General features: G+C 41.3%; 1 protein-coding gene across 3 annotated transcripts in view; it reads right to left on the bottom strand.

The window, feature by feature from the left end:
• Nucleotides 1-320: 320 nt before the first annotated feature.
• Nucleotides 321-18,842, bottom strand: part of PTCD2 (pentatricopeptide repeat domain 2) — a 32,004-nt gene continuing 13,482 nt past the window's right edge. For 2 of the 3 annotated variants that reach the window (XM_068535484.1, XM_068535485.1), the window contains exons 6-10: nt 16,720-16,811; nt 14,106-14,219; nt 12,396-12,470; nt 4,973-5,086; nt 321-1,408 (exon numbers count right to left, since the gene is read on the bottom strand). In XM_068535484.1, the coding sequence (XP_068391585.1) occupies nt 1,184-1,408; nt 4,973-5,086; nt 12,396-12,470; nt 14,106-14,219; nt 16,720-16,811 (620 nt within the window). In that variant the 3' untranslated portion in view covers nt 321-1,183. The remainder of the gene's footprint in view (nt 1,409-4,972; nt 5,087-12,395; nt 12,471-14,105; nt 14,220-16,719; nt 16,812-18,842) is intronic. The other variant, XM_068535486.1, reaches the window with a different exon arrangement.

Here is an 18,842-nt window from a genome sequence, read left to right as displayed (position 1 = left end):
TACAGTGGGAAGGGAATGAGACTAGGAATCTGGATTTTAATATCAGCTCCACCAATTTGGACAGGACATTTTCCTTGACCTGAGGAGGAGACTTAGAAGATTTCTCCTACTCTAGAACTTCTGGTTCTATGAATAACAGTAAAGTTAGAGTTATCTCCGGGTTTTGAAACAGCACTGAATAAGGAGTCTGCAGCACTCTAGGCAGACAGCTGGAAGCCTTCACCATCATGTGGGCCCTCAGAAAGAAAAGGCACAACCAACCCCCCAGGGGCTGGCCTTCAAACCATCAAGAGGCAGATCCTTACGAGGAAGCTCTGACCTGCTGTCATGACATATTTATTTATAAAAGATAAAACATCCAAAGAGAGAAAAGAGAAAATCATTAACAAACAAGACGAACTATAAGACCAAATATTTATGACCTATATAGAAAACTAAGGGATACAGAGAGCGTTAATGTGGTTTTTATTGGCATTTATTTTGAAAAGCACATGGAATGCCCATGACCAAAGTGGTAACCATTTAAATTTTGGCTTATTATCAGTTCTGAGAGTTAAATTCTGGTTTTGTTTGTTCTGCTGAGAAAACAACAAGTTTTCTCAGGAACCTTTTAATTTCTCTTATTTTTGAGAAAACTTGACCCTACTGAACCCTGAATGAAAATTTCAAATCAATATGGAGATTCACATAGGCACTATTATTTTACAGATGAAAAACTGAGGGCTTAAGTATCTTGTCTAGGGTCACAGGTAAATGATGACAGAAGCAGTGAGAAAATCCTGGGCTATTTCCCAGCATGGTAGAGTAGGGTTTCAGACCACTATTCCCCTGAAAATTAGCTGGAGGTGGCCACTTATAGTGAAATCCCTTCCTGTTAGTGCTTATTGGGTTCCCCTGGAGACCGTGACCATGTTCCTTCAAGGATCCTCAGCCCTTTACAAGGGGAAGCCTCCTTCCCACGGGAGCCCGAGCTTTCTGCTTGCCTGTATCTAGATCTTCCTGGTGCCACAACATATGAACGTCTCAAGGCAGCACGCCAGCACTCAGTGATCTTGGAAATTTAAGGAGACCAAGTGTTAGTATACCGTACACTGGAGTACGATGCCTGATTTCTTAGGAAGCCAATAATTCACTAGAAGCAGGCCCCCTCCAACTCAGACCCACGGATGATTTGAACCCAGGGTTACTCAGCCCACAGGGACTGGCTGAGCGGCTGGAAGGTCCGACGGCTGACTGTCCTCTTGTTTAGTAGCACCGTGTGGGATTTCCTGTCACTGGGGGTGTGGCAGAGCAGAGCATCCAAAGTGTACGTGGTGACCTGGCCATGTATGTGCAGTTTCTCATACAGCTCATCAAATGTGGCCAGAAGAGCGGGCACATCCTGCACTTTTTCCCTCACTTTGACCAGCTGAAAGAAAAACAAGAAGAGTAGATTGTTATATCTCTGCAAGATTTCTTCCTTGTTCTTTTTATCCTCCAAGAAGCAGAGATATAAATGCCAAAAAAAAAAAAAAAAAAGCGTGCACCTAAAGTGGTAAAAACCAGGGTACTGGGGCACACAGAGGTATAACTAACTATAAGGGATGCCATAAGCTACAAACAACATTCAAGATTAGTACTTAAAAATCATCCCTGGTATTTTATAAAAGGGGGGTTCAAGTGGCGCATACTATACGATGAAACATACCAGGGAAAGGAGGTCAAACAGCATGGAATCAAGTGTGTCCAATTTAACGATCAGAGCAGGAGGCAGGGTCGAATGACGTAGGGCTTTCTAGCTCATGGTAAGTTTTTTGGAATTTATTCTAAAAGCCATCAGAAGGTCCAAACTGGGACATGATCTGATTTAGATTTAAAAAGCTGTGTGGAGAACTGGAGGGTACCAGAATGTGGAGACTAATCCAGGGGCCCCCATCATAGGCCAGATGAGAACAGGTGATGGTTTAGACTGGGAAAGGTATAGAAAAGATGGAGAAGTAGATATATATGAAGTATATTTTGGAGATTAAACTGAAAGGATTTATTGTCGAAGGGGAGAGGAAAAGGGAGGCATCAAAGACATCTTCGCAATTTGGGCTTTAGTAACCTGGAGATGGGGGATGTCATTAACTGAGATGGGGAAGATGGCAGGATGAGATTTGGAGAGGGAAAATCAAGAGTTCTGTTTTGGACAAGATTGAGATGTCTGTGAAACATCTAGGCAGACATGTCCAGAGGTTACTGGCTACACAATTATGAGGCATGGGGGCGAGGTCTAGACCAGAGGTATAAATATTAGCATCACAAGTATATGAATGGTATTTAATTCTACAAAAATGAGTGAGCTCAAAATTAGAGTGTGAATGTGAGTCTATCACATATACACATGTTGTGTAATATAGCACAAACCTGCACACCTTCTTTTCAAACAAGGGCTCCCCACTGAACCTTCAGGTAAGGTTTAAACACTTCTAACATTCTTAAAAAGAATAGCTTGTTTAGTCCTCATGTTCAGGGTGAGATGCAGCAGCATATGGCTTTCAAAAGAAGCAAAGCAGGTGAGCCAAGCTGGAGGTAACCTTGCTCTCACTGCAGATACTACCTCAGTTCTTTTTTTTTCTTTTTTCTTTCTTTTTTTAACTACCTCAGTTCTCTTAAATCACTACAAAAATAAATATTAAATGGTATTACTAGGACCATCCTACAACTGAAGCAGAAAACAGTTGGTACGACATTGTTTGTTAATTAAGTTTTAAAAAAGAAGTCAACAAGGAAACAGTTCACGCTGGAGTGGTTTTCGTCACAGTGCTGCAGAAAAGTCCGCAGTTCTTTTCACCATTCCTCTAGTGGCACAACAGCACCTTTCTCGCCACACATAAAACACGTCCAGTAACTGGTGGCATAAACACTAAATAGAGCATTTGTAAAATGCAGAGTTACAACATAAGACTCCACATGCAATCTCACAAAGATATTTAGAACTAGCTCAAAAGCTGCTGGAGTTTTAGGGATCAATTCACTTCTCAACAAGCAGTTCCCTGAGTAGTCTCCCAGCAACCAGGGGATACACTGAGCTAGAGGGTGAGCTTTCTAAGTAAATCAGCCTTATAGGCTTTGTGGGGGAGAATCAGATAAAAACAATGAGTATTTTTCAGTGTGAAGTTTGGATGCTTTAGTCGTATAATTCAGGCAACACGTTGATGGGCCAGGTCTAAGGAAGGATCAACATCAGTGCTAGTGAGAAAGCAGAAGTTGTGTCAGTGCCGCACACACATGCACATGATCGTGTGCTTTAAAACCAGTTTACGTTTCTAGTTCCCCTACTTTTCTAAACACACTCCCAAAAGGTTTAGGTCGGTCACAACCTACACAGAGCTAAGACCTCAAATAGAAAGAAGCTTTAAATTTAATCATAACCAGTTAGTTTCCCGACAAGCTCCCTTTGCCAGCCTTCAGGTGGGAGTGAGGAATGGGACAGGGCTGGGAAAGCCACAGTGTGGCAGAGGTGGAGAGCTGCCACCTGCCCTCTGCTGCCAACCTGCCATCTCAGGTGCTAGCTGAAACCCAGCTGGGACCGTGCTACCAAAGGCCAGGGAAAAGGGAGAAAAGCTGGGGGAGGACCAACAACCAGGCCCCTTGGTTAGTCAAAATGACAATACCAGTATCATTACTAACAATGTGATCACTGCCAATAATTTATGATTTCCTCACCGTCTGTTTTCCCCGTAGGCTATATATGACTAGCGATGTACAAATTACTAAATTTCGAATGACTTACAATAATTCCTCTTTATGTGCTTAAGCCATCAGTATGACACAAGGTTCATTTGTTTCATTTTGCTTTCAATTTTTAGAAATTGCTTCTTTCTCTTCATTTTTATTTAATTTTATTTTATAATTTTGCAAAGCATTTATATGGTTCCATTAGTTGGTCTCTTCAGGAGCTAAAACCACAGTTCTAATTAGAAAAGCTTTAATATGGTTTCATATCCGGCAGGGCTACCACCTCTTCTTTCACAGAGTTCTCCCAGCTATCCTTGCTAGTTTGCTCTTTCTACTAAACCTTAACTACAGAAAAAAACCTAATGGTATTTTTATTGAAATGTTACATTATCACATTAACTTGGGCAGAACTGACTTTATGAGGTTGAGTCTTCCTATCTAAACACCTAGTAGGTCTTTTTTTTTAACATCTTTGTTGGAGGATAATTGCTTTACAATGGTGTGTTAGTTTCTGCTGTATAACAAAGTGACTCATCTATTCATATACATACATCCCCATATCTCCTCCCTCTTGCGGCTCCCTCCCACCCTCCCTATCCCACCCCTCTAGGCCGTATGTCTTTTTACTTGTTTAGGTAGGGGAGATTTTCTTTTTGTTAAGATGAGAGATGCTATAGCCTACTGTCTGCCTATGGGGGTGATCCACAGGGAAGGCGAGCAAATAGGGATGATGTTCAAAAGAAGGTGACACAACTCCTGGGCTGATGCCCTGGGCTGGCCGGGGCTGGGGCTGGGCTCCCAGGCTCTAGAGAGGTGCCTGCAGCCACCACGGCTTCAGGAGGGAAGGCTGAGCAGAGAGAGAGAGCGGCAAGGAGGCTGTCGGTGCGGCAGCGGTTCTCCTCTAATTGCTTCTGTTTCCTCTGTGAAACAGGAGGCAAGGTCATCAACTGAGAGTGAGGAGTGGGTAGAAGGAATTGGATGCTTAAGGAGAAAGGAAAAAGAAAAGAAAGAGGGCCGACACCCATGAAGACAGTGTGGGGAAAAGAACAATGTAAAAGGAACAAGTTTTCCTAGAATTTCAGAGGATATATTGTGTTAGAGGAAAAAAGTCTGCACCCACACATAGAAATCTAGCAACAGGAACAACAGAGAGGTTGCCGGAGTGGACAGTCTCTTTAAAGAGGTGGCCTAAAGGATTAAGGTATCAAGTGGACAGTTTAAAGAGTGTTCTTGCACCTTTACAGGATTTCTGTGGAAACCGCCTACTCACCACTTCTTCTGAGAACACATGTTTTTTCACAAATCTTGATAGATTTCCCTCTGTAGCATCCTTTAGTATATCTATTAGGGTTTTCAACATATTTGACTGGATATGGATCATAAGCTGAATAAAAAGAAGAAACAAGAAAAACAAGATTGAGCTAGTAATCAACACTGAGAAATGTATCCTATGAGATAAGCCTACATTTATAGGCATCTACCCTGCTTTCATGCCGTTTCCTAATTCATTTGCTTGCTCAAGTTCAAAGGTGCTTTGAATGAATGCCCACCAGCCAAAACTTGTTTTCCAATAGCTAATCAAAACACCACAACTTCAAAACTTGCTAAAAGGCAGAAACAGAGAGAACATGGATTTTGGAGTCTGACATACCTGGGTCAGAGTCTTGGCACTGGCAATTACAGCTAAGTGACTCTGGCCAGGTATTTAATCTCTTTCAATATCTTTATTTGTGAAATGAGGAAAATACCTTTACATCTCACATTTTGAATTATTGTGAACATTAAATGAAATATCAGCACGCAGGAGGTACTCAATAAACATTACTATTAGATTCTTCTTCCCTAATTCCTCTAGATTCAGAGGATATGACAATCAGACAATCTCATAAGACTGGCTCTGGGTCAAAAGATACCTTTATCTTTTTATTTTATTTTTTTGGTTAGGAAATCGCAGGCATACAGATTGTTCAAGTATAAAGTGGAAGCTGGTTAAAGTCTTAATGAGGCACTCCTATTTATACTATAGCTATCAAAACTGGGTGCTTATACTTGGCTTTCAAAATGATACCACTAGCTACCTTCCATCAGATACAATTAACATAAGGAAAAAAAAGAACACATTTCCCCCTCACCCCAATTACCAATGTTCACTAGTCTAATTTGAAAAATACAGCAAAGTTTAAAGAAAATGAGAATAACTCAGAATTCACCAACTAATGTTAACCATTGTTTACAATCTCATGTATTATCTTCCAAATATATTAATCCCCCCCACCCCCCCAATTTGATTCTGCTTTTTGGTCAATTATTATAAAATGAACATTTTCTCATAGCATCAAGAAGTTTTAGGAAAAAATAAAACCTCATTTTTAATGATGAATGCATAGCAATCCATCATATAAATCAAATAAAGCAATACCATACTTTATTATATCAATAAATGTCATACATTTTAAAAAAATTGTTACTTTCTTAGACTTGATTCCCAGAAGTGAAATTACAAAATCGAAGGGTATAAACATTTTTAAGCCTCTTGATCTTTAGGAAAGATAGTTTTTCTGGGAGAGAGATTCCTTTTTTATTACAAACCAGCTGAGTCCTCTTAAGAGTCCATTTTGTAACATTGTGTGTTTGTTGAGCAGCTGAGCGGGATGAGGGGTTATCTTTGGTCCTGAAGAACAGAATGAAGTGACCCCAAGTAGCCTAACTCCAAAAGACCTGATCTAAGTTGAGTGTTCTAGAGCCCAGGCAAAACCCTTTGTAGGGAGAGAACATTCCGTGGGTCTCTCACAGTCAGGCAGAAGCACTGACTGTCTTTAGTCCCGACTGTATTTTCAAGGACGTTTGTACAGCCAGCAGCCTGGGAAGACAGACAGTGTCTCATCCAAAGCAGAGGGCAGGTATGCTTACTGTCCAATTTAAGAGATTTGGGTTCCCCAAGTTCACAGTTCCTCTCTTAAAATATAATCCCCTGTGTGTGCAAGAAGCATATAGACCTCTTCATGTCGCTCTGTGGGAACTGGGCTCAAGAAACTGCTGCAAAAATGCTAATCCGCTGGCTACTGCTATTGCTGTGAGTAATAAACCGTCCTTCTTCTCTGGGTGTCTTGTGTTCTCTACCAGCATCCACAAAACTGTGGCAGGTTAACTCGTTAGCTCGGAAGTGGGGTAACATCTCCAAGTCTTAATAGTTCTTAACAGTTTTGTTAGTAAAAACCAATCACAATTTGGTTGGCAGTGGTCTGTCCTATCAAGGGCAAGGAGAAGTCTACCTTGTTGATGCCACATCTGCAGTGCCTGGCACCGAGTAGACCCTCAACAATGAGAAATGAGAAAGGGAGTGAAGGTCCCCTAGCAATTTACAGGGATAAACCTCCTGGAGCTCATGCTAGAAACTATTAATGATGTGCTTCTGAAAGATTTCAACTTTTCTTCCTAATTTTTCCCAGTTTCTCTCCTGCCTCCAGCAACTAACTCTGACTCAGTGGGGATTTCAAGAGTAAGGTTCAATACCTTGAACTATACTGCTGAAGGGCAACATGGATGAGGCAGTTACTGATGAAAGGCAAAGAAACAATTTAAAGCTAGGAGCTTGTCTCAAACTGAAGTCTCAGGGTACAATTAGGAAAGCTAAATCAGGGTACAGTGCATTGCTTCAATCTTACAGATTTCAAACAAAAGGCTACGAAAATTGAATTAGCAAGGAGCAGGGGGAATTTTCGTTAAGAAAAACTAGTCAAAGAACACATACTTACCACCCCTCTGATTTTCTGAGACCTCAAGAAATGTGTCACTGGACACCTTTGACCAAAAAAGGGAACAGAAGCCCTGAACATGCAAACATTTGCATTTCTTTTCAAGTTTGCTATATTTGAAGTAGAATAGCATAGTGTGGTAGAGACTGCTAATTTTCTAACCAATATCCACTTTTCCCTTCTATTTTCTGATAACAGAGCTCCCTAACTTTAACTGATGCTGTCATGTACGGAACTCAAAAACTGTATTTCTCAGGTTTGTCTGCAACTAGATGTGGTCATGGGATTAAGCTCTCACCATTAACACGTAAGTACAAGTTGTTGGGTGAGACATTTGGGAAAGCATTCTGAAAAGGGACCAACTTCTTTGTCCCCCTGCATTCTCCTACTTCTTGCTGGAATAGATGTAATGGATAGACGTCACGTGCTTAGGATAGTGGTATGGAAATACAAGAGGCCAGGTCCCTGATGACATCACGGAATGTCATACCAGACCTAGACTGACCACCTCTGGTTTTCTACTTGGAAGAAAAAGAAATCCTCTAATTTGTATAGACTCTTGTATTTTTAGAGTCTGCATTGCTTCCAACCAAATGCAATTCTTAAACATATAGGTGAGATGCTGCCACAAAGGGATTTATGAGAAATAATAAGTGCTGTCTCCTTTCCTACCAGTGTGGCCTAGGACTTCCCAGCATGAGCTAGAACTTTAGGGTGGCCTTAGTGAGAAGGAGAAACAAACATTTCCCTGTGTTAACAAATAAATGATAAAAGCAGCGAAACTCACCACTTGTCAGTTCCCCTGTAAGGTAATTCAATTCCAAAATGGGTCTAGATTTCTAGAGAAATGATTAGAGTTCAAATAAAATCAGTGGAAAACTACCCTTTGTTGGCCTCTGCTACTATCAGACGTATTTGAGAAGTGGAAATGAGCCCTCTCATATTAAGCGGCGATGCTAAATAAAGAGGGGGCTATAGTTCTTCTGCGATCCATGGGTTTAAATGGAGACTCAAAGGGCAGAGTCAACACGCCCACGCCTCGATGAGATCATGTGCTCAACCAGTTCGGTGTGGAGCGAGCATGAGCCAGGAAACGGGGAGCCAGGCCCTCTGGGTCGTATCAGCAGCAGGAGCAATTTCAGTGAAAAGAAAATTAAGTTGAGGGGAAAAATTAGGTAAGTTCATATTCCAACTGGCAGCAAGAAAAGATTTTAGTGTCAGGCATTAATTTTTAAAGTAGATCAGAAAAAAACTTCATTTATTTCTGCTGATACTGACTGAACAGACTCTATTCAGCCTACTTGTTAGGTTTCCATTTCTGAATAATTAACAAATTGCCCTTAAGGATTCTAAGCAGACGACTCAGCCTTGGAGAAGCTAGGGCCCAGAATTAAATTATTTTTTAAAACCCTGCTCTAATAACAGAGACCCAGAATCTGAAAGATTATTAAACCTGAGAATGGCGACCAGCTCTTTTTCACCATTCCCGAGGAAGGAAGAAGAAACAGGCTTGTATTGAAATATGAGAAATTTAGATTGGACATTTGCAAGAATTGCCTGAGTGAAAATTTTTAAACAATAAAACAATCTTGGACTTCCCTGGTGGCGCAGTGGTTAAGAATCTGCCTGCCAATGCAGGAGACACAGGTTTGAGCCCTGGTCTGGGAAGATCCCACATGCTGCGGAACAACTAAGCCCGTGCACTACAACTACTGAGCCTGTGCTCTAGAGCCTGTGAGCCACAACTACTGAGCCCCAGAGCCACAACTACTGAGCCCTCGTGACACAACTACTGAAGCCCGCGCACCACAACTACTGAAGCCCGCGCACCTACAGCCCGTGCTCCGCGACGAGAGAAGCCACTGCAATGAGAAGCCCGCGCACCACAACGAAGAGTAGCCCCCACTCGCCGCAACTAGAGAAAGCCCGCGCACAGCAATGAAGACCCAACGCAGCCAAAAATAAATAAATAAAAACAAAAACAAAAAAAAACAATCTTTACCAATCTTTAAGTTTCTGGACAGTGGATAATTCTGCGACCCAGTTCATGGAGGGGATGGTTCATATTCAAGATCAATATAAGGATCCTTACATAGCGCTTGCCAGAAACATGCCCATTCATTCGACCACGCTGATCGGCCGTCTCCCCGCCCCCCAACCCAGCTCCCCCAGGAGAAGCTGTTCCCGCTGCCAGGACTGAATAGCCGAGGAATCTAAATGCAAGGGCATGGAGCATGTGCACTAAGAGCAGGTTCGTTGTTTGACATCCAGTCCTGTGTTCCTTTCACCATCCCGGAGAAGCGGTTAGCGCCAGTCCTAGATAAAAGACGCATAACGTGTTCCTTTCACCATCCCGGAGAAGCGGTTAGCGCATCCTGGAGAAGCGGTTAGCGCCAGTCCTAGATAAAAGACGCACGACGCTAATCTCTGTAGGTCTGGAGTGGTGGGGAAACCCTAGGCTTTGTATGTAGTCAGACAGATTTGATTGTGTTAAAACTTTGACTCTGCTATTTAATTAGCTGTGAGAACCTGGGTAGTTTACTTACCCTTTGAATCTTCATTTTCCACATGTATAATACGGAGAAGTACTGTTCTGACAGTGTTGTATAAAATAAACTGACAAATGTGAGTATCTAGCGTGGTACCTTAGCTAAAATAAACTGAAACCCTGCCGATCTCACTCTCTTCCATTTCTTATCAACCCTTATTGATCCCCCCATGCCCACTTCAACTCTAGCAAAAGCGACTAATGACCCACATGAAACTCCTCTCACACACTCTCCTGTGTTTCTTTCCCACCTGATGCTATGAACCACCTGGAATCCTAGCAATTCTACTGCTATCCAGTCATGAAATGAATGCATCTGCAGGCCACTCTCTCAGAAGCAGATAAATATATTAATACTTGGAGACGCTGAGCCGTCCACATCCAGTAGGAAGCTGAGAAGAAGAAAAAATAACATATGCGCCTGCTGGAAGACCAGGATTCCTAGTCTGTTTGGCTTACTGGCTCAAATGACCTGGACTTCTGGACTCTGGACCTTTGCCACCTTGGCCTCCTTCAGCTGAGAGCTTTTCAGGCTGACCTGCAGTTTCTGTTCAGGTGCCCAGTCTTGGGCCAGGGGCTGCCTGCAGGAGGCCATGGCACATAGGGCTATCAGCTCGCTTGGGTATTGATCCACTGGTGCGATTCCTTCCCTGTCTTTTTCTGATGCTTCCTCTGCCTCACCATTAATGCCATAAAAACTCATTTCTGGGACCTCTTACCTCCCTTTTTTGTGGCATTCATCAGTTTATAGCAGATCCATTACCAGGTTTTACAGATATGTTCTTAACTGACAGCTTTGACACTCATCCCCACCCCAGGCTCCTGCCCTTTGCCAACTACAAGATCTCTTTTTGGGTATTTTTTGTATATTTAGTCTCTTCCCTTCCAAACCCACCTCTTTCCCTTTTTCCCCCCCAGGTTCTCTACTAATCACTGTCTCCATCTTTCTGGTTCCCTAGGCTCATCTTTCCCTCCTGTGTAAGCATTTTGAAAAGTAAATACGAGGTCAAATATAAGGTATTCTTATCTCAGACTTCTTGCTGGAACTTGTTCCCCAGAATTTACCATAAAGGCTTATCTTAGTCCTTCTCTTGAAAAGTCATCTGGGCACTGGTCTGGGGGTGACATTTGAGGATAATTATGGGCAGAACTGAAAACCATGGGAGCTTGCAGTTATGCCCAATTCCTGTTCATGGGTTCTAGGATTTGTTAGAAATAAATAATCCTTTTTATTTAACATATTTCATTTTAAACAAATACTACTGGTATTAGCAAGCATCACTGAACACTGATTACATGCCAGGCACTAACTGTGCTGTTTTAACTAACGACTTTATATGCATTATTCTTTCAATTCTCCTAATGAAAGAATGGTACTATTACTATTGCTACTTCAGATGAAAGGAAAATGGGGTGGTAGAGGTTAAGTAACTTTGCCTAAGGACTCAGAACGAGGATGAGAACTAGCAAACTAACTAGCAAGGTAGAACCCTCAGCAAAGCTCATCTCCCAACGGAGGATGCCCTTTCACCTCCATGCCTGCAGTCCCACAGCCCTGTCCTCCTTCAGAACACTGCTCAACAATATTCTTCTCCCCCGTCCTCCTCCGTTAGCACCTGCTGGCCAGCCTGGAATACCGCACTGGCTACGACCCGCTATCCCAGTTCATGTCATGCTGGTGTTTACACATTTCGGTTCTTTAGACAATGTTTTCCTCATCTTGACCCCTTGATGTTTCGGGAGACTGTAAGCTCCTGGACGCTAGGGGCTTTCTTTTCAACTCCCCACAACACACGTACTCAGCATACAAGCAGGGCCTCAGCAGGGCCTGTGATGTCGTTAATGACAGGAGAGTCTCTTAGGCTTTTCACTGCCCCAGGAAGGCGCAGACGACTCACTGCTCACTGAAAAGGTGGGCCACGGCAGGCTGGCAACAAAGTAAGAATGAAAATGGCTAGCACTTATTGAGCGCTTACTAGGTTAGGTGCCACCTTGTGCCATAGATGTACTGACTCCATGAGTCAGGTGCCACGGATAGGATGTCATCAGCACGCAGGCTCTTCCTAAGTCTCAGTGGAGAGACTGCAGAGTCCATCTCCCTTCTCTCTAAATCGACAGGCTTCTGTAGTCATGTGTTACACCTGCAGCATTTAGCCACCTCTTATATCTGAGCATATCTGTGTTTCCCACCTATTTATACACTCCTGGAAGCACGTATTGACTCCTCTCATAGGGCTCCATTATAACTTTCACACAGTCATCAATAAATGAATGGAATGGATGAAGACCTTGGGAGATCAAAAGTCATTTGTTGTACACAGACAAAAAAAATCTAGACTTCATTTTATTACATTTCAAGCCTTACTTTAAACCATAAAGAAGTCACTTACATTTAAATTAGTGCAGATTATGCTTTCTGGCTTCATGATTTGAGAAAAAATGGATATAGCTTTTGCCAGCTGGTTCTAGAATGAAGAAAAACAAGTCATACCCCGAAGGCATATCAACATTACTCTGCTATCATAAAGATCATTTAAAGATGTCAGGATAGTCCTATTCATGGTGCCCCAGGGTTTTGAAGTCCACAAAGAAAAAAAGTTTTCTGGTAATCAAAAATGAACATTCTATAAAGTGTTTCCTACAGTGGCATATTACTGAATGTTTTAACAACCTGCCTGAGTTCCACGTTTTAAGATGGAGGCATAAAGTTGGCATTTCCCCTTCTCTCACTGGAATGAGCTTTCAAAAAAAACAAGGTTGAGAAATAGAAATGTGCACCCATGTTTGACATAATTAGAACGTAGCAGAAACCTCAAACCACAGAAGAAATTTGCATTGCCAGAAACACTGGAGATGGAGCAGACGTGAGTTCCAGACAAAGCAGTAAGAGAAGGACATTGCCGCATATCTCAGAAGGAGTGCACAAAGTAGTTCTCCAAGGTGAGGGCACGACCTGAAGTACTAAATCCCTGTTTACAATGATGATAATAGAGTTTAGGACTAGTAATGAGGTCTTTGGATCCTTTTGGTGGCAGAGGTGAGGCTCATTAAGAATTTGCACGGATCAGCCATACTTGCAGGAAACAATATGTCACTTATGGCAGCAGCAGAGAAGAGACTTTTCATTGAAAATCACCTCCATGCCTACTCCCATTGGCCAGGAAGAAATAGAGCCAATGCGTATTTGTAGACAAAACTCAGAAATAAAGAAAATTCCTGCTAGCCTAGAACATGGCAATGTGGCGCTATTCTCTTCTGACATGAATCTTCTGCAAATGGCTGGTCTAAGCATCTTTCAATGATGAATAACCAAAAAAGAACCAGCATGTAAACTGTATAAAGACATTATGAGGAAAAAAGAAAAAAAGGATTACAGCAAGGAAAAAAAAAAAAAAAAGAAAAGAATTGGCAGATGAAGAACTCCCAAAGGAAAAATGTTTCCATGGATATAAGGGACAGAAAAGAGAAAAACTAACAAGATCAAGTCACTCAGAAGTGGAAAAAAAAAAAAAATTCAGGCAGGCCTCAGATTTCTCCATAGCAACATTCCATACTAGAAGACAGAAAAACAATGCCGAAGAAAACCTCAAGTAAAGCAAATATCACCTCACAATTTTATATCTGGCCAAACTGTAGTTCAGGTTTAAAAAAAAAAAAAAAAAAAGGGCAAATAATTTTAAATACCAAGAACTCACGGAGTACTGTTCCCCTGAGGAATTTACCAGAACACACTTTGGAGAGCCTTAAATTAAAACCATTCCCTGAGCATGTTACATAGTAAACGAATCATTTGAAATTTCCACTTTAATTACTTGAGAAATTTCTCTGAGTACAGCCTCCCTCATTGATTTTCCATAGGATCCTGGCCAGCCCCGTGTAAACAGCAGTGCACGTTAGGCCCTCAACTGTAAATGAAAACATTCTTTGGAGACAGGGGTATAGATGTAGGTTGCCATGGCACCAAAGGCATTGGTCTCTTTATGGGGACTTTTTCTTTATGACAGAGTCAGAGGAAAAAAGATAAAATAAAAGCAAGAACAAATGAAAGTAGTGAAGTCTTGCCTACTCCTAATTCACTTATGTGCACCCCAAAGCCTTACCTGGTTCAGAGCTAATGCCACTGCAAAACAGGATGCTCTCCTGGAGAGGATTTCTCCTTTGATGAGGGCTTCTTCTCTTAACGTGGTACAGATTGTAAAAGATTCGGGGCTATTCTGGGGGAAGACAGGATTGCTCAATAAATAAATGTCACAAACCTTTAGGGTAATAAGATGATTAATGGTGCCCAGCGTTTCAGATTTCCTTTTGGAAGAATTTCCTGGAGCCTATCTCAAGCCACTTAAAAGATTAAGCTCCATATAGAGACTATTTGCAAATAGACTCAGTTATCTATATATTAGCAGCTCAAATCTTAAATGAACTTTATTTTTAGCTCTTTGTCGGTTTTCTGACTTGGGGCAGCTTTACCCACAAACATACAGGTCTCTTTTCATCCAGGCAGGCTGGTTTCAAGACATAGGTACCATAACATACACGGGTGAAGAGTCAGCCTGCTACTACCGTATTAAATGATAACAGTAAAGCTTAGCAACACCACAGAACTTTTCCTTAGGGGGTTTCCAATCTGAAAATATCCAAGTTAAGTCAAATGTTTGAAAACATGGAAACATATTTGAATGGAAATCATGAAAGAATCCCATAAAACCAGATGCCTTAAAAAAATAACCAAACAAAAAAACCCCACACACACCAGGAAGATGAGCGATATACAAAGTAGCAGACAGCAGCGGTAAGACAGAATTCTCTTCCTTTGTCTATGTTGTAGGTGGGTTAGGTTTACGAGAGCAGCATTAGTTCGGTACCTGTGTGTGTCTGTCATGGCGTGATTCATAACTCAAATCCTAAAGGAAAAGCTGAATTTAATGAGCGGGGACAGTTCCCAGAATTGGCTTGGAATTTGTAACAGCTGACCAGTTCAATTTTTCAACTGCAGTCTCCACTGAGTGCAACAAGTTATTTTGAACACAATATAGGGCAGCGGTCCCCACCCTTTTTGGCACCAGGGACAGGTTTCGTGGAAGACAGCTGTTCCATGGAGCCGGGGGTGGGGGGATGGGTCAGGCGGTAATGCGAGCAATGGGGAGCGGTGGGGAGTGGCAGGTGAAGCTTCGCTTGTTTGCCCACCGCTCACCTCTTGCTGTGCGGCCCGGTTCCTAACAGGCCGCGGACTGCCACCGGTCCGCAGCCTGGGGGTTGGGGACCCCTGATATAGGGAAGAAAAGTCCTCTGGCCCTTTGTAAGTAGAAGAGTTAAATTCTCTCCACTTCAGTATACGCTCAGGGAGACATCTCTAAGAAGGTCAGGAAACTGTGTATCACAGTGCTGAAGAACTGATGCTCAAGTGTGTGTCATGTTGGCCTCTGTTCACAGAATCATAAAGTGGCAGGATTGGAAAGGATCATCTAGTAATCCAGCGGTCAGCAAACTACGACCCTGGGGCCAAAGCCAGCCTATGGCTAAAAATGGTTCTTAGATTTTTAAAGATTTGTAAAAACAAAAACAAAGAAGATGTGACTAGGACCGTAAGTGGCAGAGACTGTATGTGGCCCCCAAAGCCTAAAATATTAACTATCTGGCCTTTTATAGAAAAAGCTTGCTGGCTCCTGAATCCAAATGCTTCATTTCACAAATGAGGTAAGTGACCACTTCAAAGACAGTTCATGTTAAAGTTGAGACTAGACTCCACATTTCTCAATTTCCAAGTTGGTTTCTTTCCCCTGTAACCCAACTGCCCCTCTTGTTTTGGAAAATTGGTATCGCTACGCTTTTCAGGGAAATTGTTCAATAGCCACGTTCTACCTTACTTAGGTGTTCCTTCATTTTCAGTATAAAAAGGTTTTGTTAAGTTTCTAGTGTTAAAACGGCATGAATGTGTACAGTATTGCATGGAATCTTGGTCACTGTACTATTTCAGTTACCATTTATGCGTTCAGTAAGTAATAAAGAAATAGTCTATGTGCAAGAAACAATCCTGATACAGTAATGAGACAGGGATTTATAAGTCATGCTCTCTATTCTCAAAGAACTCATTTTAATGTCACATACATTTATTAAAGATCACTTGTGACGAGACACTGTTAGGTGCTGGCAAATAAAGATGCCTCAAGGAGTCTACCCTCTAGTGGGGAGGATGAAATGTGCATCCACTTAGTAGATCGGGCAGTGTTATAAGTGCCATGTCTGTGAATACAAATAGATCACAATCAAGGGATACTGAAGGACAGAGAGAGCACTTCCAACTTAGGTGATCACAGAAAAATTCACAGATGAGGACAAAGTAGCCCTTGAGTTCACCAGTGAAGGATGCTAAGGCTTCCATGGGAGAGGGCCACAGAGAAAACTGGTTTCGTGAGGTCCAGCATGAGAAAGAGGCCTCTAAAGGAGAGTCTGAACCCAGCATGCTGTTTCTTGTTCTCATTATCTACACAAATGCCAGAAAAGATGGAAAGATGATAAAATTGCTTTTCCCATGATAAAACTGTCTGACATGGCTAACTTGGGTTTTCTAAAAATGAACATATTTAAAATGGAAATATCTGCACCAGATAGAAAACAGACTTCAGGGGAACTGAATATTATTTGTAGAGAAAAAAAAAAAATCCTCTCTCAAACATTACCCAAAATGCTCTAAAAGTTTAGGGAAGACAGTCTTACCAGTTTGTAGCAAATTGCAAAAGCAAGGACGTAAGTATCTTTGTTGAACTTCACATCTTGGTTTTTCATCTCAATCAGTACTTCCAATGCACCTGTCAAAAGCCAGGAGTGGGCCGGCAGTGTTAAATGCATTCAAGTGAGTTCAGAGTCCTCTACTATTGATTCCCAGAGTTCAATCTGTTTAGCTCCATCTACTGAAAAGTATACTTCAGCACAATAAAAACTTTCAAAGTCATTTATCAATTAACTAAATTTCAAAATAAATTATCAGGTCATACAGGAAGAACTAGTATTTTAAAACCTATTATAATTGCAGCATAAGTAAAATCTGGGGTGTTTAAGTCATGATGTGATACAATAATGTTTTCACACTTAAAGAATGGGGTCTCCACACGACGACCCAAAACCTATGGGATGCAGCAAAAGCAGTGCTAAGAGGGAAGTTTATAGCAATACAAGCCTACCTCAAGAAACAGGAAACATCTCGAATAAACAACCTAACCTTGCATCTAAAGCAATTAGAGAAAGAAGAATAAAAAAACCCCAAAGCCAGCAGAAGGAAAGAAATCATAAAGATCAGGTCAGAAATAAATGAAAAAAAATGAAAGAAACAATAGCAAAAATCAATGCAACTAAAAGCTGGTTCTTTGAGAAGATAAACAAAATTGATAAACCATTAGCCAGACTCATCAAGAGAAAAAGGGAGAAGACTCAAATCAATAGAATTAGAAATGAAAAAGGAGAAGTAACCACTGACACTGCAGAAATACAAAAGATCATGAGAGATTACTACAAGCAACTCTATGCCAATAAAATGGACAACCTGGAAGAAATGGACAGATTCTTAGAAATGCACAACCTGCCAAGACTGAACCAGGAAGAAATAGAAAATATGAACAGACCAACCACAAGCACTGAAATTGAAACTGTGATTAAAAATCTTCCAACAAACAAAAGCCCAGGACCAGATCACTTCACAGGTGAATTCTATCAAACATTTAGAGAAGAGCTAACACCTATCCTTCTCAAACTCTTCCAAAATATAGCAGAGGGAGGAATACTCCCAAACTCATTCTACGAGGCCACCATCACCCTGATACCAAAACCAGACAAAGATGTCACAAAGAAAGAAAACTACAGGCCAATATCACTGATGAACATAGATGCAAAAATCCTCAACAAAATACTAGCAAACAGAATCCAACAGCACATTAAAAGGATCATACACCATGATCAAGTGGGGTTTATCCCAGGAATGCAAGGATTCTTCAATATACGCAAATCAATCAATGTGATACACCATATTAACAAACTGAAGGAGAAAAACCATATGATCATCTCAATAGATGCAGAGAAAGCTTTCGACAAAATTCAACACCCATTTATGATAAAAGCCCTGCAGAAAGTAGGCATAGAGGGAAATTTCCTCAACATAATAAAGGCCATATATGACAAACCCACAGCCAACATTGTCCTCAATGGTGAAAAACTGAAACCATTTCCACTAAGATCAGGAACAAGACAAGGTTGCCCACTCTCACCACTATTATTCAACATAGTTTTGGAAGTGTTAGCCACAGCAATCAGAGAAGACAAAGAAATAAAAGGAATCCAAATCGGAAAAGAAGAAGTAAAGCTGTCACTGTTTGCAGATGACATGATACTATACATAGAGAATCCTAAAGATGCTACCAGAAAACTCCTAGAGCTAATCAATGAATTTGGTAAAGTAGCAGGATACAAAATTATGCACAGAAATCTCTTGCATTTCTATACACTAATGACGAAAAATCTGAAAGTGAAATTAAGAAAACACTCCCGTTTACCATTGCAACAAAAAGAATAAAATATCTAGGAATAAACCTACCTAAGGAGACAAAAGACCTGTATGCAGAAAATTATAAGACACTGATGAAAGAAATTAAAGATGATACAAATAGATGGAGAGATATACCATGTTCTTGGATTGGAAGAATCAACATTGTGAAAATGACTCTACTACCCAAAGCAATCTACAGATTCAATGCAATCCCTATCAAACTACCACTGGCATTTTTCACAGAACTAGGACAAAAACTTTGACAATTTGTATGGAAACACAAAAGACCCCGAATAGCCAAAGC

The sequence above is a fragment of the Eschrichtius robustus genome, chromosome 2 (genome assembly GCF_028021215.1).
Source record: "Eschrichtius robustus isolate mEscRob2 chromosome 2, mEscRob2.pri, whole genome shotgun sequence".
NCBI lineage: Eukaryota > Metazoa > Chordata > Mammalia > Artiodactyla > Eschrichtiidae > Eschrichtius > Eschrichtius robustus.
This window is presented reverse-complemented; position numbering and strand designations above follow the sequence as displayed.